The sequence below is a fragment of the Marmota monax genome, unplaced genomic scaffold (genome assembly GCF_021218885.2).
Source record: "Marmota monax isolate L192 unplaced genomic scaffold, Marmota_monax_Labrador192_F-V1.1 WCK01_AAM20220418_F8-fsc00298, whole genome shotgun sequence".
Taxonomy (NCBI): Eukaryota; Metazoa; Chordata; class Mammalia; order Rodentia; family Sciuridae; genus Marmota; species Marmota monax.
Window position 1 is genome coordinate 202,921 of NW_026694888.1, and position 23,826 is coordinate 226,746.

Below are 23,826 nucleotides of genomic sequence, written 5' to 3' on the forward strand. Positions count from 1 at the left end.
CTCGGGCCACTTCCAGTCCTCTGGAGAGCTGTCTCAAGAAGAGTCCCCTCTTCTTGGGAGGACACTGTCCTGGGGTTGGGACTCACCCTGACCCAGGCAGCCTTCCTGGATTTCATCAGGAAGGTTATGGAGGCCAAAGACCCTATATCCAAAGAGGGTCACCATCGGAGGACCCGGCTGGACACGCATGGGGGGGACATAGCTGGCCCCAGTGAGTGAAGAGCAGGGGCTATAAGTACTCCAGCCATGTGGCCCCAGGACCTCAGAGAAACCTGCTCTTCTCTGACTCAGACACGGAAGCTGAGGGTCCAAATGCGTCCCCAGGAGGGTGCTGAGATCCCTGCCCCCAAGATGGCAGCGTGAGCAGGTAGGGCCTTCGGGAGGGATCAGCGCCCACGAAGGAGCCTCAGAGAGTCCCACTCTTCACCTACAAGCCAGAAATCAGGCCCTCGTGACCTCAGAACCCTGAGGAAACAGCTGTCTGCGGGGTTCTGCTACAGGACCTGGTGACCCAGGAAACACGTCACCACAGGCCTGAGCAGCCAGGGGCTCTCCTCTCCTCCTCCTGCCCCTGACTGAAGCCCAGTGGTGACCCCCACAGCAGCTCCCTGCCAGCAGCACAGAGCCCCAGAATGAAGAGGTCCTCTGCTCCCTTGGGGACCCTCTGTAGCCTGGAGGCTTCCTGGATGCGGCACACTGCGGGGAAGACAGCCCAAGGCGGCCATGCAACCTCAGGAGGAGCTCAGACCAGAAACACCCAAGGAGCTGGTCACAGGACAGGGACTCGTGAAGAAATGACATAAGGGCATGTGAGACCTACTGCTGGCCAAGAGTGCCCACCAAGGGGCACCAGTGCCCAGCAAGCCAGAGGTCAGGGAGGCACACAGAAGGCCATGCACAGCCCAGGAGAGGCTCCTCGGGGCACTTCCAGTCCTTCTTGAGAGCTGTCTACATCTTCCATATTTTCTGCAACATGCCTATAGATAGATAGATGACTGATGGATGATAGATGATTGACAGCTAGATGACAGGTGATTGATCGGTAAATAGATGACAGATGACAGACAAGAGAGTTATCTGTCTTCTAGATATAATTAGCCGGGCGTGGTGAAACATGCCTGTAACCCCAGTGGCTCCAGGACTGAGGAGGGTGTCAGGATCAGAGCCAGTCTCAGCAATTCATCAAGGTCCCAGGAACTCAGTGAGATCCTGACTCAAATTGAAAAATACAAAAAAGGGCTGAGGATGTGTCTCGGTGGTCAAGCACCACTGTGTTCAATCCCCAGTCCCCCCCAAAACAGAAAGAAATAGATACAATTTTATAATTAGAAAGTAGGACTTTAAAAGCAGCCCCCATGCAACCAGAGCCCTCTCCGGGTGCACAGGGCATACTGGTTGGTCCCAGGAGATGCGCCCTCCTCTGGGCAGGGGCAGCCAAGCAGGATGGAGCCCAGTTGCTTCTGCAGACAGAAATTCAGAGACGGGGAGACCTTACCCATCAACATATCCCAGAATGGTGGGGTCAGCACCAAGTGGACAGCAGACAGAAGAGGCACAGGTCCTCTTCTCCTCCTGACCTCCCTTCTGCCGGCCACCCCCGAGCATTTGGGGGCAGCGTGGTTAGGGCAGGGAGGTCTGAGGCAGGGGGTTGGAGAAGGGGCTAGATAGAGCACAGCGCCCTCCCCAGGGCTCGGACATGGGAGCATGCACCACACACCACTCAGCCCTTTATCTCTGGTTCTCACTCCAGAGAGCAGCAAGCTGTCTGCTGAACAGGAGCTGCCAGTGAGGAAGGAAAGTCTGGGCAGACGAGACCCTGGCTCTTGAGGCTCACTGTCCAGCTCCAGAGCTGCAGTGGCCACCTGGTCAGCCTTGGGAAGAGGCCTTCTCCCACCCCACCCACAGGCAGACCTCTCCACCTCCACTGGCAGGGTCCTCCACACTCACCCTCCACGGCCAGGGCAGAAGCCGGGTGCAGAGCTCTGTCCATCCTGTGGTCACCCCAGCCTTCCTCTCTGTGTACTCCACCCCCCCCCCAGGGTGCCCAGCCAGAGGGCCCATCAAGAGGGCCTGCAGTGCCCCCGAGGTTTGTCCCCAGAGGCGGGTGGCTCAAGGCCTACCGGCACGTTTTCCAGGATCTCGGGCAGAGAGAACATGCAGAAGGAGATTTCCTCATAGGAGACCCTGGCACCGCTCTCAAACAGACAGGCAAAGGCTGGGGTCGCCCCAGGCACAGGCCCTAGGAATGCCAGGTCAGAGTAGCCACTGGGGCCCTCATAGATCACCCAGGGCTTTGTCCAACTGTGGGGGTCCAGGGGGGACCGGCTCAGGTAAATGCCCATGTGGAGCCGGGCCCTGCGCCCTGCAGGGTGGGAATACAGCAGCCATGTGGGGCTTCGAGGTGGGGCAGCAGAGGGCCCGGGGAGCATTGGGATCCCGGCCCCCCGGTCCTCACCAAGCCCAGGTTCAGGGCCAGGCTGTCCTGGACCACTCCCCCAGGGCTGTGGGAGGCAGAAGGGCTGAAAAGACACCAAGCCCCCATTAGGGTCTTCAGCACCCTCCCCAGAGGGCTCCAGGACCCCAGGACAGAGGGGGGGAGGGGGAGGGGGACTCCTGGTGCCCGGCGACTGCCCCTCATCCTGAGGCCTTCCGGGGGGTGGGGCAGGGAATCCCACGATGCTGCCCTGACAGCCCCGGGAAGTCTCGGCCAGGGTGGGCACAAGCTCCCCGGGCAGGAAGGATGTGCCCTCATTGGGGCTGAGTGCCTGCACACGGCTGCCCAGGGGGCTCCGGGCATTGCAGTAGAGGAAGCCTCCGTCCACTGGGGCAAACTGGCATTCGCCAGAGCGCAGGTTGGACACCAGGCCCCCACAGTGCCAGGTGCGGCCATGGTCATCACTGTAGAAGGCGAAGGCATGGGGGCTGGTCCAGCAGATCTTGCCAAAGCACTCCCGACGGTCCACTCGATAGGTGTAAGCAGGAACCAGCAGGCGGCCTGAGCGCAGCTGGACCCCGTGGCCTGGCCCCACTGCGAAGGTGGCCCAGCCTGCACAAAGGAAGGCAGAGGTGAGAGGGGATCTGGGTGCCCTAGAGGGGGTGGCAGTGGGCAGTGCCCATGAGGGGGCAGGAAGAAGTTTGGTCAGGCTGACAGGCCAGGTTTTCTCCCCTGGTGCCAAGGTTCTGACCAGGGCTTGCTACGAGGCAAGGGCTGGACACCTGGGCCAGACCTGGCCCTGAGTCAGGCTCAGCCAGCCGCCAACCCCAAGTCCAGTTGGTGGCCTCCAGTGGTGCTAGGCAGGCACAGGCACTGCAGAGAGCCGCTGGGCAGGTCTGGGGTGTGAGGGCCTCCAAGAGGCCTTAGGAGCAGCTCTGCCCACTGTCCATCTCCCTCCGCATGGAGTCCAAGGTCAGTGCCTACCAGCAGAGGTCAGGGTGGCCATGAAGATTGGTGGGCAGCCAATCTTCATGTAGGGAGGGGGTAGCAGTCTCAGAGGGAAGGCCTGGGGATCAGAGTCCAAAGGCCAGGTCCCCTAGGCTGAATGAGGAGAGAGAAAGAAGAGAAAGCCACGGAGAGTAGGAGGTCATGGGTGTGGGAGGCCATGGGGGTGGGAGGTCATGGGTGTGGGAGGCCATGGGGGTGGGAGGCCATGGGGGATAAGAGGCCATGGGGGTGGGAGGTCATGGGGGGTAAGAGGCCATGGGGGTGGGAGGTCATGGGTGTGCGAGGCCATAGGGGTGGGAGGTCATGGGGGTGGGAGGTCATGGGGGTGGGAGGCCATGGGGATGGGAGGTCATGGGGGGCGGGAGGCCATGGGGGTGGGAGGTCATGGGGGTGGGAGGTCATGGGGGTGGGAGGCCATGGGGGTGGGAGGTCATGGGGGGCGGGAGGCCATGGGGGTGGGAGGTCATGGGGGGCGGGAGGCCATGGAGGTGGGAGGCCAAGGAGAGTGGGAGGTCATGGGGAATGGGAGGCCATGGGGGTGGGAGGCCATGGGTTTGGAAGCCAGATCTCAGCCTCAGCAGACAGTCAAGGCCAGGGAGAGGACAGTGCCTTAGGTCCACTGGAGGCACCGGCCCTGCCCACCGGCTGTGGGGTGGAGGACTCATCCCGTCTGCCTGGGAATGAGGTTTTCCTGGGGGCCAGACAGTCCTGAGAGCGGGATTGAAGCCTGTTTCAGCAGGCGGCTGGCAGGGCCAGCAGGAGGTCCCAGGTGGCCTGTGGGGAAGGGGAGCCACCCTCCCTGGCCAGCCTACCCTGCACCATGGCCCCGATGGCCTCCTCAGTGAGGTCCCGAGCGCTGCCCCAGGTGAGGCCAGCGTCACAGCTGGTCACACAGCAGAGGCGGGCCGCGTTCCTGCCAGTGGCGATCTGCACAGCCTCGGGGGTGTGGCCCAGCACGGCGATGAAGAAGAGGAAGACGGTGCCTGAGGCTGTGTCCAGTACTGGGCAGGGGTTCATGGAGCGGTGCCCCTCCAGGACGGCTGTCCCCAGCACATGCAGAGTACCCCACTGCCAGAGGAGGAGTGTGACTGGCCAGGATGCCCAAGGCCTGGGCCCAGGACAGGGGGCGCTCAGGAACTGGGCCTCAGCCTCCCCATCCAGGCTGCCTGCATCAGGACCCCACACTTCTGTGCTGACCACTCACCTGCACGGAGCCCCCAGCCAGTGTGCCCCTCCTCAGCACCAGGCGGTGGCCATGAGAGTCGCTGGGGCTGAGTCGCTGCTCCGCAAAGGCCAACAGCGTGGGACCAGGGGGCACCAGGAGCAGCGCGGGCACCCTGTAGGTCAGGCCCGTCCTCTCCCGCTGGAAAAGCACCGTCCGCCCTGGGATGTGTGGGACCCCCATGCTCTGCAGGTCAGAGTGGCCGCAGGTCAGGACGGTCCCAGGGAGCCCAGCCCTGCCCGCCGTCGGTCTGGATTGCCTGGCCAAGCAGATGGTCAGCCAGAGCTGTGGCAACAAGAACATCTGTGTCCACAAATGGACTGAGCCACAGGGAAGACAGACAGCAGGACACTCACGGGCTCCCACACGGTGCCCAGGGGAGCGCTCAGAGCGTCCCCACAGAGGAGGGGCTAAACTCAAGGCCCCAAGGGACCCACCAACGGCCGGGCTGCCTGAGCAGGGTGGGGGTGGGGTGCACAGCAGAGGCCCCCTCCAGTGCAAGGTGCCCCACACCACAGGACCCTCCCACGGGACAGGCAGGGCAGGCCGGAAGACCCTCAGGGCCCAGAGACATGGCGACCCCCATCCACTGGGAGGCCTGGACTGTGGACGCAGCTCTGGGCTGCAGATCTCCAGGGCAGGAGGAACCGGGATCACCCCCACTGGGTCCTCATCAGTTCCTCCCTGTGAGAGCCTCTCTCCCACCCTGAGCGGGCGCACATGGTGGGGGCAGGGAGCTTCCTGGAGGTGGTGATGGGACCCAGCAGGAGCTCGGAGTGGAGCAAAGAGGGGCCACACTCCAGGACCGAGGACCGCCCCAGGCAGGGATGGAGGAAGGTCCTCCTGTGGCCTCCTGATCCCACTGCCCCAGATGAACCTCAGCCAGCCATGCCTCCCCTCACCCACAGCCCCCTTCAGTGGTCAGAGCCCTGCTGTGGGCAGCTCACCTGGCGTATCCAGACCCCCATCCCAGGAATCCCTCGCACATCTGTGGGGCCCTGGCCTGAGGGGACCTGGAGGGCTCTTCACAGGAGCCTGAAGCCCCAGGAGCGGGGGCCTCCAGGGAGCAGCCTCCCAGGGCAGCCTTGGGTGGACCTTCCCAGGGGTCTCTGTCTGATTTGCACAGAGACAGACCGGGGCAGTGAGTGTGTACAGCCAGCTGGGGTGGTGGGGAGGAGATGCAGGTATGGGGCCAGCAGGCCAGGCCACAAGCCAGACACATCCCAGACCAGGACACAGAGGTGGTCAGCCTAGAGCACTTGGAGATGGGGACGAGATCAGGATTCTAGTCACACACCTGACCAGAACCAAAACCCCTGCTGCAAAGGGACGCCCCCGCCTGCTCATGGGGACCCACATGGTGGAGCCCTAGAAGGGTGACACTCACGGCAAGCAAGAGCAGACACCGGAGGGCTTGCTGGCCCCTCCAGCTCCACCTGACGTCCTCTGCCTCCGCCTGCCTCCAGGAAGGCCCTCAGGGAGGACCACACGCAGCCCCGGCTCTGCTCACCCCACACCAGCTCTGGCGGCCTCTGAGGCCGCTTCCTGTCTCCTGGAAGCCCCTGGGCTCTTCACTCAAAGGGTGATTGTGCCCACGCCAGCAGCAGGTGCAAGTGCCACGTGGCTCCCCAGGCCACATGGGCACAAGAGGGACATTCTCTCCACACTTGGCAGGTGCCCCACAGCCTGGGCCCACCCGGGCTGGTGTCAGCACAAGCTCAGCCTCAGCCAGGAGGAGCAGGAGGTGAATGCCTCAGGGAGCAGACAGAGGGAAACAGGCTTCAGATGGGACAGGCCACCACACAGCACACGCCCCGGCCCAGGCCAGGCTCTGAAAGGTCTCAGCATGTCCCCTAGTCTGAGAAGAGGAACAGGGCTCCCAGCACTAGCCGCCTACTCACATGGCCAGTTCAGCAGGTTTGGGGTTGACCAGGACGGCTGTCCCAACATACGGTCGTGTTCACCCACCCCCTGCCCAAGGCGGAGCCAAGGAGGGGAAGCCGAGGCCCTGGAGGTAACGGGACCCCCAAGACAAACTCGTCTTCTGGCACCTGGACCCCTAAGCCCCTGCAGAGGTTGTAGGGGTCATTCTGTGGCTCAGCAGGGGATGGTCAGACCTCTGGCCACAGCCTGCTCTGTGTGGGCTCCAACCTGGAGTTCTGAGGCCAGGCTGAACCCATGGGCCAGTGAACCTGAACTGAACCCCCTGGAGCCGTGAGCTGGGATAAACCTTTCCTCCTGTGGGCTGATTTTCTCAAGCACTTCCTCACAGTGACAAAGTTGACCAGCAAGGTGACAAAGAGCAGCCCAATAAGACAGAGAGAGTGAGCCCTCTGCCTCAGTCAGAACCTCGGCCTCAGCAGGACGTTCCTTGTGTCTGTCCAACACAAGAAAAACAGCTTTGTCTGCCATATGAACCAGGAAAAAAAAAAGAAGAAAACATGAATAATATTTTAAAGACCATTTCTAGACACATTCTCTACCTGTGCTGCTCAGTCAAGCAATCCACTCTGGCAAACGAAAGAGATGGCTGTGCCATCAAACTCCAGGTGCTTCTGGGGTGGTTATTCCCGCATTCCTTGCTAAAATGCAAACACCTGACGCAGCTCCCGAACCCCCTTAAGATGGAAGGGGGATGGGACGGGGAAGAGGGTTTTTAAAAACCAAGCTGCTGTGGGGCTGCTTTACCCCAACCCTGGTCCGTAGCCTCTGTAAGACCAGCTCTCGGAATGAAGTCCCAGGGTCCGCCGTGCTACCAGGTGGCCTTAACCTGACCTACTGTCAGACATGGGACTTGGATTCAGCTCTCTTTATAAAAGCTGGTGAGCTTCTAGCACTCTGCTTTTTGTCTCATGACCAGAATTCTAAAATGAAAACGGTGAGATCTCTGTGCACACATGTGTCCGTATGTTATGCAGGTGGACCTTGTCCTCAGGTCCAGTCCCTGAGGGAGTTCTGGGTCAGCTCACCGACGGCAGGTGTCTGTTCACATAGATGAAAACCGCTTAGTTACCCAAATGCCTCCGAGTGCTCGCGATGTGAGTCAATCTGTGGTGAACAAGTCGGTTTTACATTTACTAGTAAAGTAAAAATGAAGATGTCTTTAGAATTGTTAGCCTTCATTTTTGCCTGGGTTTGCTGCCAGGCCGGGTCATCTCCATCTTGGCTAGATGTTTAAGACCATGAAAATGTGAGTCTGACTTAAGAGTAAATAAGCGGTAGGGGCCCTTCCTGAGCTTCCAGCCCAGCAGTTAGTCTGTGAGGTAGGGTATTTATGAACCAGGAAATGACTGGAAATTAAGCCTCTGCCTGCCTAACATCTCAGTTTCCATAAGTAATCTGGGTATGTAAAAGCTTATATTACTTTATAAAAGCTTTATTGTTAAAATAAACATCTGAGGTGAATGGAGATGTTGGAAGTGGTGCCAGAGCAGTCACAAAGCTCATGCCTGGCTATGGGATGGACAGTGGGCCTCACTGCCCGCGGCGCCCCGCATACCCTAGGCCCTGATGCTCTACAGAAAAGACAACGTGTGCACTTGGGTCCGCTGAGATCCCCGTCACATCAAGAAGCAAACTTGTTCTAGAAGAAGCACATGTTTCAAAAACTTCTAAGATGTGTTTTTATAAGCTGATGATATGTGGCAGGTAACTGAGAACATCTCTCCCCCTGGGACTTCACTAGAAATCAAGGTTACTAAAAGCTAAAGATTTAAATTAACATCTATTAGTCTACATACAAAGAATACATGAAGAAAATGTGGTTTTGATGAGAAAAACTATAAAGACTATAGAAAATCATTTTTATTCATAAAAAAGACTGATTTGCCTAATTTCAGAAACTTTTAATGGATTGCCTCAAAAATGCAAATTTAAGGAAGGAATAAAAGAAGTCGGGCCAGAGGATCACAAGTTCAAGCCACCCTCAGCAAAAGTGAGGCACCAAGCAACATCAGTGAGGCTCTGTCTCCAAGTAAAACACAAAATAGGGCTGGGATGGGGTTCAGTGGCGGAGTGCCCCTGAGTTCAATCCCTGGTACCAAAACCAAAAACACAGGAAGGCTTTTCTCAAGGTGTCTTCTGCTCTTGGTAAAGTCTTGTTTGTTCGTTTTGGGGGTAAAGTTTTCAAGAGACTCTTATTGAATTCTGTGACCTGTGCTGAGTCTTCAGCCGTCTCTGCATCTGCAGCTCTTCTGCCGTGTTCCCAGGTGACAGTGGCTCAGTTCTCTGTTCAGGTCCTGTAAGCGCCTGCTCCATCAGAGACATGGAGACGCGGCTCCCAGGTCAGACTGGAAGCATCTGCTCTAAGGACCTGCAGAGCTCAGCTCTCTGTTCCGGAACTCTCATGGTGGCTGTGAACTGTCCTGGGTGTCCTCTGTAAAACACTTTCTCAGGCCCTGCGAGGCCCCCAGGAGCGCTCCCTGCTTGGCTCTCCTCCAGTGGGGTGCACACAGCCTCAGACACTCTTCCAGGGTCTGTCTCCTTAGACCTGGGCCCTGGTCAGGACTGACCTGTGAGTTGCCAGGCGGCCTCTGCAGGGAGCCCCATAGGGGTCTTCTGTACTCTTGGTAACTAGTCTGTGTTTGGTGAAGACGATTTCCTGGGTCTTGTGCTCTTGACTGGGGTTCTTATTACTGAGGAAAATTAAAAGGTGAAGTGTTTGGGGTTCGTGCCTTTTTGTTAAGTCTTTTAATCACTTTACGACTCAGGAAGTGACCCTCTGTGACTCTGGCCGACTGTCCCTGCTCTCAGCTCACAGGGTTTCAGACTTTTTGGCATTGTTGGGGACATTCTCTGAGCCAAGCTCTACATGGTGTGCTTTTGGGCATTGTTGGGGACATTCTCTGAGCCAAGCTCTACATGGTGTGCTTTGGCTTTGGAGATTTTGGAGGTGGCCTTGGATATCCCGCAGGTGCATCTCCTCTCTTGTGGAGATGATGAACTCATTAGGCTGATTTGGTGACTCTGAGAAACACTATCGAAAAATATAGTGACGCTGAACCCTAATGTCCTGTGATGGCCTTCTGACAGTCACAACTGTCACCCTAAAAGGCTGCGTGCAGTGGAAACACCTGGGCCTCTTTCTCACCTGCCAAACCATCAGCAGAATTTTAAATCTGTACTTTTACAAGTACACATTCACCCACAGATTTAATTTTTCTCAAAAACCACTTCAATCAGGTTCATGAAGAAGGCCACTCTTGAATACAGATTATTCTTGCTCTTAAGATCAGCGGAATGAATAGAGATCACCACAGTGCCATTGAAGAAAGGGGTGACCAAGCAGGAAGGCTGACTCATGCCCCCATGTTGGAGGGCCTGGCTGCACCCTGGGTCCTCATCCAGACCCCTGAGCGGTCAAGGACCTGGCTGGCACCCTGGGCCCAGGTCCTGTCCTCTGTGCGGTCAAGGGCCTGACTGGCACCCTGGGCCCTCCATCTAATCCCCTGCACCCAAAGTAATAAGAAACAGCAACAAGTACTCTTCGTGGGATTCTGAATTCACCAGTAGAACTTTCTGTCTTCATCTAAAAGGCTGAGTTTTGCTTGAGTTTCCCCTAGTCTGAGTGAGCTTCTCCTTCAAGTGATCTACAGTCAGCACAATTTGGACGTGGGCTTTTCTGAATGTAGGTTGTTGTGGTTCAGATGTGAGGCGTCCCCAAAGCCCAGGCGTGAGGCGGGGTGAGGAGGTTCAGAGGTGCAGAGACTGGGTCAGGAGGGCCTTACCTAAGCAGTGCACTACTCCCTGACAGGGATTAGCTGGGTGGTGACCACAGGCAGGTGGGGTCTGGCTGGGGGGAGGTGGGTCCTGGAGGTGTGCCTTTGGGTGTATATTTTGTCCCTGGTCAGTGGAGCTCTCTCTCTCTCTCTGCTTCCTGGCTGCCAAGTGTTGATAACTGCCTTCCTCCCCCACACCCTCCGCCACGACGTGCTGCCTCACTTGGACCCAGAGCAATGGAGTCAGCGTCTGTGGATGGTTCACACACCACAACATTCAGGACACTTTTCCTTTCCTTGTACTACGGTGAGCACTCACAATTCTCTATCACAAGCCACACGCATTTTCAAGTAGTAATAAACACCCCCATGTTTCCCTCCAAAAGAGACATTACCAGTTTACATCCCCACCAACCTCGAAGGCAGAAACAAAGATGTGAGCTGATGCTGGACTTCACTTCTCCGGCGTGCGGCTGGGAGCAAGATGGCTGTGTGGTGCCAGGCCTTGGGCCACCAGCCCTGCATGTTCAGGCCAGCACTGACTCCTCCCCAGTTCACACGCGGCCCATGGGAGCGGAGCACAGTCCCTTTTTCTGTGGGAGCTGGTGGGTGCTGCCTGAGGCCCAGGAAGTCCTTGATGTGCCACACGGTATGCATCTGGAATGTCCACTGAAGGCTTGTGTGTGGGCAGGCAGCAGTGTCCAGAGCTGGGCTCTAGGGCACCAATTGGCTCAGAAGTGGGATGCATAGCTGAATGGACTACGGGGGGGTGGGGCCCAGGGGGAGGGGATGGGTCATCTGGGCATGACCTGAAGGGATCACCTAGGTGACAGCTTTGACCTGACACTCTCCCTGCCACCTGGACCAAAACCTCTGAAACCCTGAGCCGAAATAAGCCTTCCCCTGTTTTCTGCAGTACTTTGTCACAGTAATGAGCGGCTAACGCGAAGCTGGAACCCCGAGTCCCTCCTCGGCTTGGGGGACTCTGCCATCCGTGGTTTCACGGCTTCCCATCTGCGCCTCTCCTCGTCTTCGGACCCCTATTCTCTGCGTGTCGGCTCATCCTGAATCCGCATCCCCTTCTCCACTTTCCCCCAGAACCTGCACCTGTGACTTCCTCTGCACTGAACACGGCCAACCTGGACTCAGCAAATGTCTCTGCTCTTCACAGCCTCTGCTCAGGTTTGGAAGCCATATTCTCCTAGTTCCAAGTCTATCGCAACATCTCTGATCTCACTGAGAATGCACTCTGAAACACGAGCCCAAGTAGACATTTCCTCCTGCACTGTCCTTGCCGGCCTTCAGTCCCAGCAGAGAGCCAGCTGACTGAAGACAGGTGCGGCATCTACTATGTTTCTCCTTATTAGATTCCTGCAGAATCAACAAATTATCTGTGTGTATATTTTACTTTTTATGACGTGATTATTTGTACAAGTTCAGTAAAGACCCATCCTCTTTGTTATAGGATAAGAAGCCTCCTTCGAGGGGCTTGGTCTTCCAGGGAGTGGACGAGGGCCGGAGCCTTGGGCCTTGTGCTGCAGGTGAGATCCGTGGCCCCGGACTTGGCCTCCAGCCTTAGGAGCTTTCTTATTTTGTTTTGTTTTGATTTTTGCACCAGGGATTGAACCCAGGTGCACTTAACCCCTGACCCACATCCCCAGCCTTTTCCATTTTTCATTTTGAGACAGGTCACGCTAAGTTGCTGAGGCTGGCCTTGAACTTGCAATCCTCCTGCCTTAGGCTCCCGAGTCACTGGGGTGACAGGCTAGTGCTACTGTGCTGGCACCCCAGGAAGCCTCTACTCCATGACCACTACCTGGTAGATCACAGTTCTCGCTGAACTTATGTGAATCATCAAGTAAAACCAAATTTGTTTTGCAAACCAACTGATTTTTCTGTGGTGATCATCTTTGATAGAAGTTGCTATGAACATGGAGAGAAATTCAGTTTCTAAAGAAAACTATGGTGCACTTGTGATCAGAGTGTGGCTCTGTTCATGGTTTTTCAGGTTTTTTGTTTGGGGATTTGGGGATTTGGGAGTTTTTTGTTTGTTTGTTTGTTGAATCTACCCGTAGACTGGTCTACAAATTCCTCCTGCGTCCCCCCACCCAGTTTTCTTCCATGGAATATCTAAGAACAGGGTCTGGTCTTTCCTAACGTCCCAGCCACTGAAGATGCACAGCTTGAGGTGAGGGTCGAGGGACAAGCCTCATTCCCCAGACCCCACCAACTGCCCAATGCTGTACCAGAGACATTTCAAACCACCCACCAGATGGGGAATCAACTTAGACTCCACATCACACTGAGATTCTTGCCCCTTTAACATTCCTCAAGAGGCACATTTTAAAAGCACGATCCCCAATGCAGAAAGGTTCAGAGGTGGGGCTTTTAGGCAGTGATTAGATTTTGAGAGCTGTAACACTGGTGGATTAACTCACTTGATGGATTAACAATTTCATTGGATGACTGGGTGCCAACTGTAGGCAGGTAGGGTGTGGCTAAGGTCATAGGTCACTGGGGCATGACCTGGAGACTATATCCTGTCCCTGGCTTCTCTCTCTCTCTGTCTCTCTCTCCCTCCCTCCCCCCCACTCCTTCCTGACTTCCATGAGCCAACAGCTCTCCTCTGCCATCCCCTTGTGCCATGAGTTCTGCTTTACCTCAGGCCAGAGCAATGGACTAAACCTCTGAAACTGTGAGCCCCAAATAAATTTTCCTCCTCTAAGTTGCTCTTGTTGGGTATTCTGACTAACACACCCCTCTCATTTTCTTCTTGCCCAGGCCTGCCTCTTCACAGGCAGGGCAATGCAGTAGTTAACCCCTCGTGGTCCACGGCTACTGGGGGCAGCATGGCGGGCCGGACCCAAGAAGCCCTTATGTCCACCGAGTGGGTGTTGTTGGCAACATCTCCACTGCAAGCCTGTTCAGAGGACACTGGTGGTCCTTTCCCATGACACTGTTCAGCTCAACCCAACCACGGGCTATCAAATGATAAAACCACTCTCAATTATTTATTGTTAAGTAAAAAAAAAAATGCCTGTGTTGCTGCTGCTACTAAATGTTCACCTGGATAAATCCCTCTGGGTACATTGAGACCCAATGATAAAATAAGACAAAGATCTAGTGGCTTGATTCAGAACCAGCAGGTCCTTGGCATACCTGGGGGAAAGAATTTCAGCAAGAGCCAGACCAAGGCGTGGATAGGGGCTTATGTAGGCAGTAGATCCACACTCAGGGGAGCACATGGCCATCTCAAGAGTGAGCAGCCCCATGTGGGCTGGGATCCAAAATGTAGAGACCGGCTGTACTTAGGAGCTGGGCTGGAGGTACAGGGTGCAGCTGAACAATCCCCGACTTTCCCTGCAGTTGTGCACGTGTCCCTCCTTTTACAAGAGGAGTGTGATTTCTGCCTCTCAGTGGCTCCTGGATGGTTCCTTCACAACTCAATGTCTCTCTCTCTCTCTCTTTATCCTAAATCCTTGCCTATGTTACAGGTGCCACCTCGATCTCCTTGGTCCTGGGCCCATAAAGCCAGGTCCCAGGTATTATGCAAACCAGATCTGGCCTCCTCTTGGGTCTTGTATTGTCCTCCTTAAACCCTACACCTGTGGTCTGCCAGACTTCTACAGAAGCACGACTCACAAAATGACTTCAGTGCTCGAGGTGAGGGGCACTGCCTACAGAACAGAAGAAGCACACTGGGCAACAGGCTCCCAGCAGATGTGGCCTAAGGACCTCTCCTGGCCACAGACGTGGCTCGGCAGATCTTGACACCGACCCATGGTCGCCAGGTGCCCCCCCCCCAGGTGGGACTAGCCCAGACCCAGAACTGATACAGGCCCCTCCCGCACCAAGGGACAATCACAAGCTGACTACAAGTCAGATGACCAGAGACGTTTCCAGACGGTCTCCATCACAAGAGGGAAATGCAAAAATGGCAGGATTGGAACACCATGGCTCCAGCCTACCCTGACAGAAGTGTATCCAGGAGGCTGGAAGGAGTGTGGGCTTGGCCTGTAGGGAGCTGTCAAAACACAGTAGCAGCCCTCCCCGGAACTACAGCTTTTTAATTTGGAGATTTCACATAAAAACCTGTATTTCCAGGGCTGAGGCTGGGGCTCAGCAGTACCGCACTTGCCTGGGACGTGTGAGGCACTGGGTTCGAATATCAGCACACATGTAAATAAATAAAAAATAAAGGTCTATCAACAACTGAAAAAAAATAAAAATAAAAAAACCCTGAATTTCCAGCTTCTCTTGAGAATGCAGGTCTGCCTCTGGGACTCCCTGGGGGCCAGCCCACAGCCCTGCCCCTGGCTCCCCAGCTGCCACCCATCGCCCCACAGGCCAGGTCTGTGCCAGCTCTTGGTGGAAGGGCTCTGAAGACAGCTCACTGTCCTCCAGAAACACATCCCTCCCGGCCCCAGCCCGACAGCCACACGGCAGCTCAGACCCAAGGCTGAGAGGGCCCAGGAGTGGACCGCTGCTCCACCTCGGCCAGGCGCGCCCGGACACAGCCCTGCTCTGCTGCCTCTGTTACCGAGGTCCAGGTCAAACCTCTGTTATTCCTGCATAGGCATTCTTCACCCCCGGCTGGCATTGTAGTACCGCTGTGGCGGGTGCAGGAACGCGTCCAGACTTCGGAGTCCTTGGAAGGCGGCAGGTAGTCCTGGTGGTGGGTGAAGGAGGCCTCCAGCTGCGCCTGGGAGTTTCTCAGGATGGAGAAGTAGAAGGTGTTGTTGGGCATGACTTTCTGCACCTGTTCCCAGAAGGAAGAACCCATCGGGTCCTGGGTGAGGGCTGAACCTACTCACAGAGACCCCAACCTCCTGCCTGCAGGTGCCGTGAGGCCTGTGGCTTGTCGTGGGTGGACTCCCCCCAGAGCCCAGACCCAGTGCCAGCCCCACATGGCTCACTGGTGCTGTGCATCAGACCAGGCCACCTTGCCTTCTGCCAGCCATTCTCCCCTGGAACACCCAGAGAAACCCTGAAAGGCTACACCCTTCCCCATTCAACTCCTCCCCGCCCCTTAGGGTCTTTCTGAAAGCAGCTCAGGAATCCCCTGGGAGGAGTTCATCTCAGCTGAGACCTCAGGACCTGGAGGAGGATCCATGGAGCCCACCCTCACCAAAGGCAGCTGCAGAGGTCGGAGGTGGAAGACGGGCTTGCTCCGGGAGCAGGGGGCAGAGAGAAGGAGAGGGCTGCCCTCTGGTACAAGGCAGGCAGGCTAGTCTCCTTCCAAGGGCAATTAACTGTGGCCCAGCGGCCCAGCCCCTCAGCCGAGGCCCTTCTCTGTCCTCCAGGCTGCGTCTGCTCAAGCCCCAGTCCACACCTCAAGCCCAACCTCCAGCCTGCACCACCCACACCTCGGGCAGGTTGATGTCGAAGTGCGGGGAGGATCAGGCTCATCCTGGTGGGCGCTCTCCACGTAGTGTGCCAAGAAGCGCCAGGGAGAGGCCAGGTGGAAGCGGGAGCCGACAGCGGGCAGTGCTGTGGTCAGGTTGTGCCCCTCGGCAAAGTGGTAGAGGACGTTGAGCACCGTGCTGCCGGCTGTCTTGTGTGTCTTGAGGAACACGACATTGGTGGTGGGTGGCCCCTCAGCCTGGCCACTGAACAGGCTGGAGGAGAACACCGGCCACAGTCACATGCCCGGCACCCAGCCGTCCACCCTGGGGACAGCCAAACCTCTGCCATCACCGTGCCCTCCCAACACCGTGGCCAGCCTCACCTGAAGACCTCCGAAGCCCCTGGCACAGAGGGACCTGCAGGGCAGGCATGACCACCTCCATGGCCATCTGTTCCCACATAGGCTGCAGGCTCAGGCCCCAACCTGCTGCTGACCACCAGGGCACCTGGCACTGGCTGGCTGACCTCAGCCACACATCCACCATTTCCTGGCTGACCCTTCACCCCGCAACCAGAAAGGGCCCTGACACCCGGCCACTCAGCCTGATGCAGGGCCAGAGAGAGCAAAGGCTGACTGGCCGGGTGTCAGGGCCCTCCCTGCCCCAGTGCAGGACAGGAAGAGTGACCGGAAGGGGCTGGGGTTGTAGCTCAGAGGTACAGCACTGGCCTCGCAGGTGTAAGGCAGCGGATCTGACCCACAGCACCACAAGAAAATAGATACATAATGTCTAAAGAGAAGCCGTATCTGATGATGAAAAATGGGGGAGGGGGCTGGGGACGCAGGGCTTGCCTCACAGGCACAAGGCCTGGGGTTCAGTCCCCAGCACCAAAAAAAAAAAAACCAAAAAGAGTGATGAGGAAGACAAGGGACAACGAAGTCTGGGCAAGGACCTGGCAAAGATATGACTGTCCCCTCTGCGTCCTCCCTGCCCAGGCGGCCCATGCCCCCACAGCCCTGCCCAGAGATCTGCTAGGTGGGTGGCCACGCTGACAGAGCCCCTGGAGGCCCAGGATGCTCATGGGTCCCCCCAAGGAAGGGCCACCACCTTCTCCCAGAGGGAAGATGCTGCCTGCCATGTGCACTGACAGGTGCAGGGGCCCCCATGTGAAAGGCAGCCTCCCAGAGCACGGGGTGACCCGTGGCAGGACTTACCGAGTGAGCAGCCCAGTGTCTGTGGACAGCAAGCCAACCAGCCGAAGCACCACCAGGAGGAGGGCCCAGAAGGACCTGTGGGCAGGACCCCTCAGTGCCACGCAGGATGGCACTGCCCACCGACCCACCCACCCGTCCAGGAGCCCACCCAAGTCTTTGGGCCATGGCCCAACAGGGGTCTGGGCCCCTCATCCCATAACAGCCGGTGTGTGGTGCACCTGAGGTCCCTCCAGAGTGGGCAGGCGACCCGGGCTCCCCGATTCTGCTCAGAACGAATTACAGGGGATGCTGTGGACTGAACTCTGCCCTCAAATCCATGGCCAGGTCACTGCACACACCACACCTCAGGCCACCAACACAGTGTCACCAGCTACTGTCCCACTGCACACCCGCGGTTCCACCCGGCCAAGTCCCAGTCCTGCTGAGGGGACGCCCCTCCATTCCCCACACTTCCTGCAAGTCTGTGGACATCGAGCTCAGGAGCCACCACATGGGGTTCCCCGTGGCCCCAGGGGGACCAGGGGCCTTAGTAAGCAGTATACCCAACCCTGAGAGACTCAGCTTGAGCTCCCCAGTCTTCCGGGTACAGGTGGAGAAGCCCACGTGGGGGCCAGTCCCCCATGGAGGTGCCTGCATACAAGTCAGGGGTCAAGCCTCCTGGCCTGAGTCATGGGCTCTGTGCCACCCACGGGCCACCGTGGCTGCTGCCAATCCCAGGGAGGGGGCCGTCATGCCCCTCACCTCTACAATTAGTTGGAGCTGAACCCTCACTGATGAGAGCCATGCAGAGCCTGACCTGGCACGGCTGGCCTGTCCTTCTCACTGTGTCAACTGCCCCACGAAACCCTTCTTCAAACACTCTGTTTTTGCTGGATCCTGTGGGTCTCCCAAGCTCCAGCACACACTAACCATCTGTCCAGTGGTTTGCTAGCACCCAGGCTGGGTGGGAGCCACCCTGAGCCCCAGAGCTGAAACTCAGGGTTCTGAAGCAGAGGCAAAGACCCGTGCCCGCTGCTGTGTCCGCAGCCCATACAGCCCATCTAAGAGGGCAGCCACATCCACGCCTTCGCACCCTCAGCCCAGCCTATCTTGCTCTTGATGTATAAGGACAAACACAAATCTTAAACTTTTAAAATAAACTGTAGTTCCCTGGTGCAAAAGAGTGCTAAGAGCCAAGTATATGATGCATGGCATTTTTGGTGGAAAGGTGACGCCAGCTAGCCATTGAGATGATATGATTATGTTAAGATTTGCATTCATATGGATATTGGACTCCTGCTGTTCACCTAGGCAGGCTATGGGGACTCCTGGAGAGTTCCCATTGGTTGGGGAAGTACAGGAGGAGGGAGTTCCGGGGGAGGAGCTCTCTCTGCGGTCCGGGAGGAGGCCGCGTGGGTGGATCGAAAAATCTTCCCGGGCTAGTACCAAACATTGGCGGCAGTTTCAAAAAATAAAGTTTGTTCCTGCTTGAGTGGCTCGTGATTTTGTGCCCAGCCAGACTGCGGCAAAAAAGAAAAGAACTTCCTTCTTGGTGCATCAAGGTCAAACACTGGCGACTGAGTTCTTTCTCTGCCCCTTCCTTCACCCATGCGATGGAGAAAACTCTTTGAAAACTTGCTAAGCCCGCTGCCAGCTTCACAGCCCAGCACTCTTAAGCACCTGGGCAGCCTCTGTGAACACTGCCCACCAGGGCAGGCCAGCTGGTACCTGGCTCCAAGGCACTGGTCTGCTCCCTGATGGAAAGATAGGAGAAGTTACTTTTCCTTTGTATAAAGCCAGTCAGCAAATGCAGGTTGCTGCTCCAGTACCAGATGGACCTGAGATGGGCTCCAGGTAAGAGGGGTGCTGTGAAGTCCTCTTATCTGAGCGCCGGTGGTCGTCCTTCTGGAAACCGTGGTGTGACAGCACACCTGCCAGAACTCCTGAGCATGCCCTGGGGCTCATCCTTCTGTACCCAGACAACCCCAGGCCCTAGTCCATTTCTGCCCTAAGAAGGCCATATCCCACATTCCTGCCCAGCAGTCCCCTGAGACGTCCCCACCATTTTACCTTTTACCCTTCCATTTTACCCTTCCTCAGCCTCTGAGGTCTCCATGGAGCCCCAAGGGCAGGACCAGCGCAATCTATTCCTCCTCTGACCAGCTGCAGCATCCTGGACTTCAAGAGCTCCAGCTGTCTTGGTCCCTGGAGATGTACAACACAGCCCTCCTGGGCCACGGAGCCTCCCATGGGGCCACTGCAGGACCGCATGCCCCCACCTTGGGGCCTCACAGTGACTCACAGGCCCACACAAGCCCTTTCTGGGTCACACAACCCCAGGGGCAGCTCTGTCCCCTGGCAGGACTCCCCTAGACTCCATACTAGAGGAATGTAGGTTGGCAGGAGGCCCTGACCTCAGGTCGGGGTCACAGGCAGTGACAGGAGACGAATAGAGATGCCCCCAGTCAGCGACACCCTGACCCTCCAGGAAGTTGAGAGGCTGTGCCTCAGTCATGGCAATGGGAGCCCCCTGCAGGCCTGGTCCCTCCTCAGGGCACTTGGCTCTGCATGATCCTCATGCCTTCCCTTGGCAGGTTGGGTTCACTGTGGGCACCAGAATCGGGCAACCCTGGCCAGGTGACCTCTCGTCTTGGCTCCAGGCAGTACCACAGACTGCCTAGGGCCACAGCCACACCTTCCTGGCTGCACTGCCACAGCTGCCCCCTCTCCCCAGAGCCATGGCTTTCTGCCTCCCGACAAGCTGAGCTTGCTGGCCCAGGACTGATGAGTCTCCGGCACTTACACAATTCTAGGAAAATACACAAGGGGCTGGAGGTGGTTCCTGGGTTCAGGGCTAGAAGTGACTCAGCATAGCCTGGGAGGCTGAGCCCAGTATGGTGTCCTCAGAGCCGCCAGGGCTGCCAGCCTGTGAGGCAGGGTCTGAAGCCAGAGAGGCCACCACCAGAAGCCCACCCAGCCAGGTGCCGTGACACATGCCTATAATCCCAGCGGCTCGGGAGGCTGCGGCACAAGGATCGAGAGTTTAAAGCCAGCTTTGGAAGCACTAAGCAACTCAGCGAGACCCTGTCTCTAAATAAAATACAAAATAGGGCTGGGGATGCGGCTCAGTGGTCGAGTGCCCTTGAGTTCAACTCCTGGTATCAAAAGAAGAAGAAGAAGAAGAAGAAGAAACCCACCCAGGATCCCAGAACCCATGCCCAGGGCTCCTGGGTCTCTTGCAGGCAATGGACTCACTCAGGTGGCTCCTGGGAGCACAGCAGGGTCCATGCAGATGTTCCCTGGCTACAAAGACAGCCAATCAGGGGCCTTGGCAACCAGAGGACCTGAGTGTGGCCCCCACCAGTGAAGGGACCAGACCCAGCTGTGGCACCTGCAGCACAGCGCGTGCTGTGAACGTGCATGTGAACATGCAGTCTGAGGGCTGGGGACAGGGGCAGAAGGAGGGAGCCAAAATGGAAGCCCCTCCCTCCCTCAGCCACGAGCCAGAGGGGTTCTGTGAGGTGGCGCCAAGCGTTCATCCCAGGAGTCCGTCCCAGGCCTGTGGCCCACAGAGGAGGCAGTAGGACCCGGCAGAGAACGTGGGCTTCACTCTGCAGAAACCTCCCCAACTGAGGAGCCACAGGAGTGAAACGCAGCGGATCTGGGCCACACCGCCTCCTCCAGACCCACACTGAAGAGAACCCTGCTCTGCTGTCCCTAGAGCGGAAGCAGCAGGTCCCAGCCCAGCCACACCCCACAACTGCTGCAGCAGGTCAGGGACAAGCACCTGACCCCTGAGCTCCCTATACTGCATACATGTGTCAGGGGCTCATGCCCCAGAGTGTCCCTTCAAACACAGGGTCCAGCTTTGGGATGGGACAAAGACCTCCACACCAAGCCAGGTCCCAGCCCCATGGCTCCTCCCCCAGCCATCAGCCCAGACACTCAGGTGGTCCCAATGCCCCTATGCTGGGGGTGCAGCACAGACCCCACAAGCTCCCAAAATACAAAGGACTTGCCCAGGAAGGACAGAGACGGGTCCCTTCTGTCTGAAATGAAAACAAATGGCCAAACTCAGGAATGTGCCAAGGTCAATCCCCCAGATCCAAATAGACTTCCTTTTAGAGACAAACAGGAGCTCATCTGCACTTCTCAGGATGTTCAAGGAGTAAGGGCCGCTGTCCTCCTATACTGTCCTCCTCACCTCAGCAAGCCGCTCCGCCTAGGAGGCATGCTGGCCTCAGAGCCGCGAGCACCGTCAGTAGGTTCAAGTGCCCCCAGGTCCCCTGCATTGGGCACCTGCTGGTTCCAGCTCCCTGGGGCACAGGCACCAGGTAGACGTGGCAGCTGTACAGAGCATGACTTTAAGCCCCAAGAAGCTCACCTGCAGCTCAGGTGGGGCCACGCCCTCTCTCACCTCAATCCTAAGGCTTAACTGTTCTGTTCTCAGGAAGAACTGGACCTTCTGGCCTCCTTCCCTGACCCCCCTCCTCCATCACCAGGTGAGGCCTGGCAGCAGAGGAGTGTTCTGGGAGAGTGGGCTTGGAGGAAGCTGTCCCCACTGGAAAGGGGCCCACAAGGACCACCAGGGATTCCGCATCCAAATAAAAACAGGACATGAATATCCTGATGTGTGGAAGGTCGAGATTCACAGATCAAGGATGATGGGATGAGGCACAGGCTCGGATGCCAGAGGCGCTCTTCTGAGACCTTCCTTTACATCAGGCAAAGATGACCCTGAGATCCTGGGGTGTACAAGAGGCACTGGGGCAAGAAATAAATTCAAGTGTCTGTTTGTAGGTTCTCTGTCGGGTCACGGCATGGAATTTCATTCCTTTCCCCAGGAAAGAGATATCATTCCGAGGTGAACGACAAACCACAGGGCTGTTTGGCACATTTGGCCCCAAGAGTTAAGTCCACATGGATAAAAGTTTCTTGCAGAACAACAAGAAAAAGACAAATACCCCAAAGATGTACAAGCCATGCATGGGGGCAGGCCCCTCTTGCAGTCCAGCGGTCCTGTAGTCTGAGCCTGCGCATGGTGGCTGTGCCTGTGGAGGTCGGTGCACAGGACACCATCCATCCCTGTCCACTGACCCTCGATTCCATGTGGGTGCTGGCCAGTGACACTTGAGAGGAGCATGGGTCAGAGCAGAACCCTCTTTCAAAACGCTCTGCAGGCCCCCAGAGCTGTCCCTGAGCACAGGGGCTGCAGACTAGCAGACAAGCAGGCAGAGGAGCAGCAGGGCTGGATGGACTTGCTGCTCTCCCCCAAGTGCTTCCTGTGCCCCCACATTCCACCTTTAGACAGGTTCCTGCTTCTCCTGCCCAGACTGCTCAGGCTCATGTGCACCCAGAGCCTCTCAGATACCTCTATGGTCCAGGCTACAGTGATAGGGCTGGTGGGCCCAGCATGCAGGGCACCTCCTTCCCAGGTTGGGGCCCCAGCAACCCAGGTTCTGAGCAGCTTTGGGGCCCTGAGCAGGAAGCGCAGGCCAGCTACCTTTGTGCCACTGGGGCAGGTCCAAATGAGGATCAAGAATGGATGTCCAGCTGGCCAGAAGAAGGCCAGTGGGCCCTGCCCATCGCCTACAAAGCCCAAGACATGAGTCCTTGCCCATGGGTACCTTGGGCAGGCCTGTTGGCCACCCACTGCTTCACAAGGGAGGTTCCCTGTGTCCAGGACTTGCCTGTACTCACAGTAGCTCTGCCCATGCACTGGGCCCATGGTAGACCAGGCACATCCCAGCAGACTTGGGGCAAGCAGGGGCAGCAGAGAGGCCAGGGAAGCCACAAAGCCCAGCTGGCCAGGCGGCACCCCAGGCAGGGGTGAGAGCAGAACAGGGTTCAGGAAAGAGAGGTTGTTAGGTGCAGAACAGGCTGAACTATGTTATCTGCAGGGCAGGCTGAACAAATGTTAGCTGCAGGATGGCCCACGCACTCAAACCCCCCTCTGTCTGGTCCTTTATCACCTGTTTGCGTCAAAGCTGAACATTCAACCCCCCTCAAGGCTGAACACTCAACCCCCCCTTGTGCCAACAAGGCAGCTTGCAGACCCAGAGGCCCCGTTAGATTTGGGCTCTAAAAACTCCCTCCTAATGGGCCCCCCTCTCTTGCTCTCTTGCTCTGTCTCTCTCTCTTGATCTCTCTGTCTCCCTTGCGTGCATACTCTCCTTCCTCTCTCTCTCTCTCTCTCTCTCTCTCTCTCTCTCTCTCTCTCTCTTTCTCTTTTCTCCTCTGTTGTGCTGCAGCAAAAAGATCTCTTGGTCGCTCCGAGTGTTGTGGTCACTTTCCTTTCAGAGGTATCCTGCTGAGAGCCACAGCCGAGTCAGAATGGCCCCTGGCATTTTGCCAATAGTATTGGTTGAGAGGCGAGCCATTAGATGATGCTGGATTGATTCAATTGTATATTAGACCTTTACTGTCTGCCTAGACCTGCTACTTTGGAGTTCTCGTGGGGATTCCTGGAGAGTTCGCATTGGTTGGGGAAGTGCTGGAGGGGGGATTTCCGGTTGGTGGTTCCTGGAGGAGCCGCATGGCGTTCGGGAGAGTTCCCGGGGAGCATGTGTGGAGTGTGCTGGTGGAGTTCAGAAAGAAAGTTTGTTCCTGCTTCAGTGGCTCGTGATTTGTGCCCAGCCAGACTGCAGCATTTGGCGGCCCGTGCGGGAACGCCTGAAGCTCAGGGGTAAATGAAATTGCTTGCCCCTGAGGGAAGGCGAGAGAATGGGTGACCATTTCAAAAAACAATGTGTTCTTGTTTTGTTTTTGTTTCAAGCTGCCTATCCCTAGAACTTTCTCAGGCAAACTGGAAAAAATGGTTGGCTCAAGGTTTGAAGTTGTTCGCCCCTGAGGAAAAGATAGAAATAGACCACAAAAGCACATGTCAAGAAAATAGGAAAATTGATAC

General features: G+C 56.9%; 2 protein-coding genes across 3 annotated transcripts; both read right to left on the bottom strand.

Annotated features, from left to right (window-relative positions):
* Positions 1 to 649: 649 nt before the first annotated feature.
* Positions 650 to 6,191, bottom strand: Neu4 (neuraminidase 4). 2 transcript variants are annotated; one of them, XM_058573452.1, is made up of 4 exons: positions 6,052 to 6,191; positions 4,647 to 4,850; positions 4,255 to 4,510; positions 650 to 3,046 (listed from the first exon to the last, which is right to left on the bottom strand). In XM_058573452.1, exons 2-4 carry the CDS (start codon positions 4,845 to 4,847, stop codon positions 2,061 to 2,063), a joined length of 1,443 nt encoding a protein of 480 aa, XP_058429435.1. In that variant the 5' UTR covers positions 4,848 to 4,850; positions 6,052 to 6,191; the 3' UTR covers positions 650 to 2,060. The 2 variants fall into 2 exon arrangements, with proteins under 2 accessions (XP_058429435.1, XP_046282767.2); XM_046426811.2 differs by lacking the exon at positions 6,052 to 6,191 and having other exon boundaries at positions 4,647 to 5,009.
* Positions 6,192 to 14,964: 8,773 nt separating this feature from the next.
* On the bottom strand, positions 14,965 to 19,434 carry Gal3st2 (galactose-3-O-sulfotransferase 2). The gene is given in 6 exon segments (XM_046426798.1): positions 14,965 to 15,038; positions 15,041 to 15,140; positions 15,748 to 15,782; positions 15,785 to 15,999; positions 16,941 to 17,015; positions 19,334 to 19,434. Coding segments are annotated over 6 exon segments (600 nt in total).
* Between the last annotated feature and the right edge of the window lie 4,392 nt (positions 19,435 to 23,826).

Coding starts and splice junctions, on each gene's coding strand:
- Neu4 (XM_046426811.2), bottom strand. CDS start 4,967: ATGTTCTTGTTGCCACAGCTCTGGCTGACCATCTGCTTGGCCAGGCAA. Junction 4,511..4,646: donor TGGCTGGGGGCTCCGTGCAG/GTGAGTGGTCAG, acceptor CTCCTCTGGCAG/TGGGGTACTCTGCATGTGCT. Junction 3,047..4,254: donor CATCGGGGCCATGGTGCAGG/GTAGGCTGGCCA, acceptor TCCTTTGTGCAG/GCTGGGCCACCTTCGCAGTG.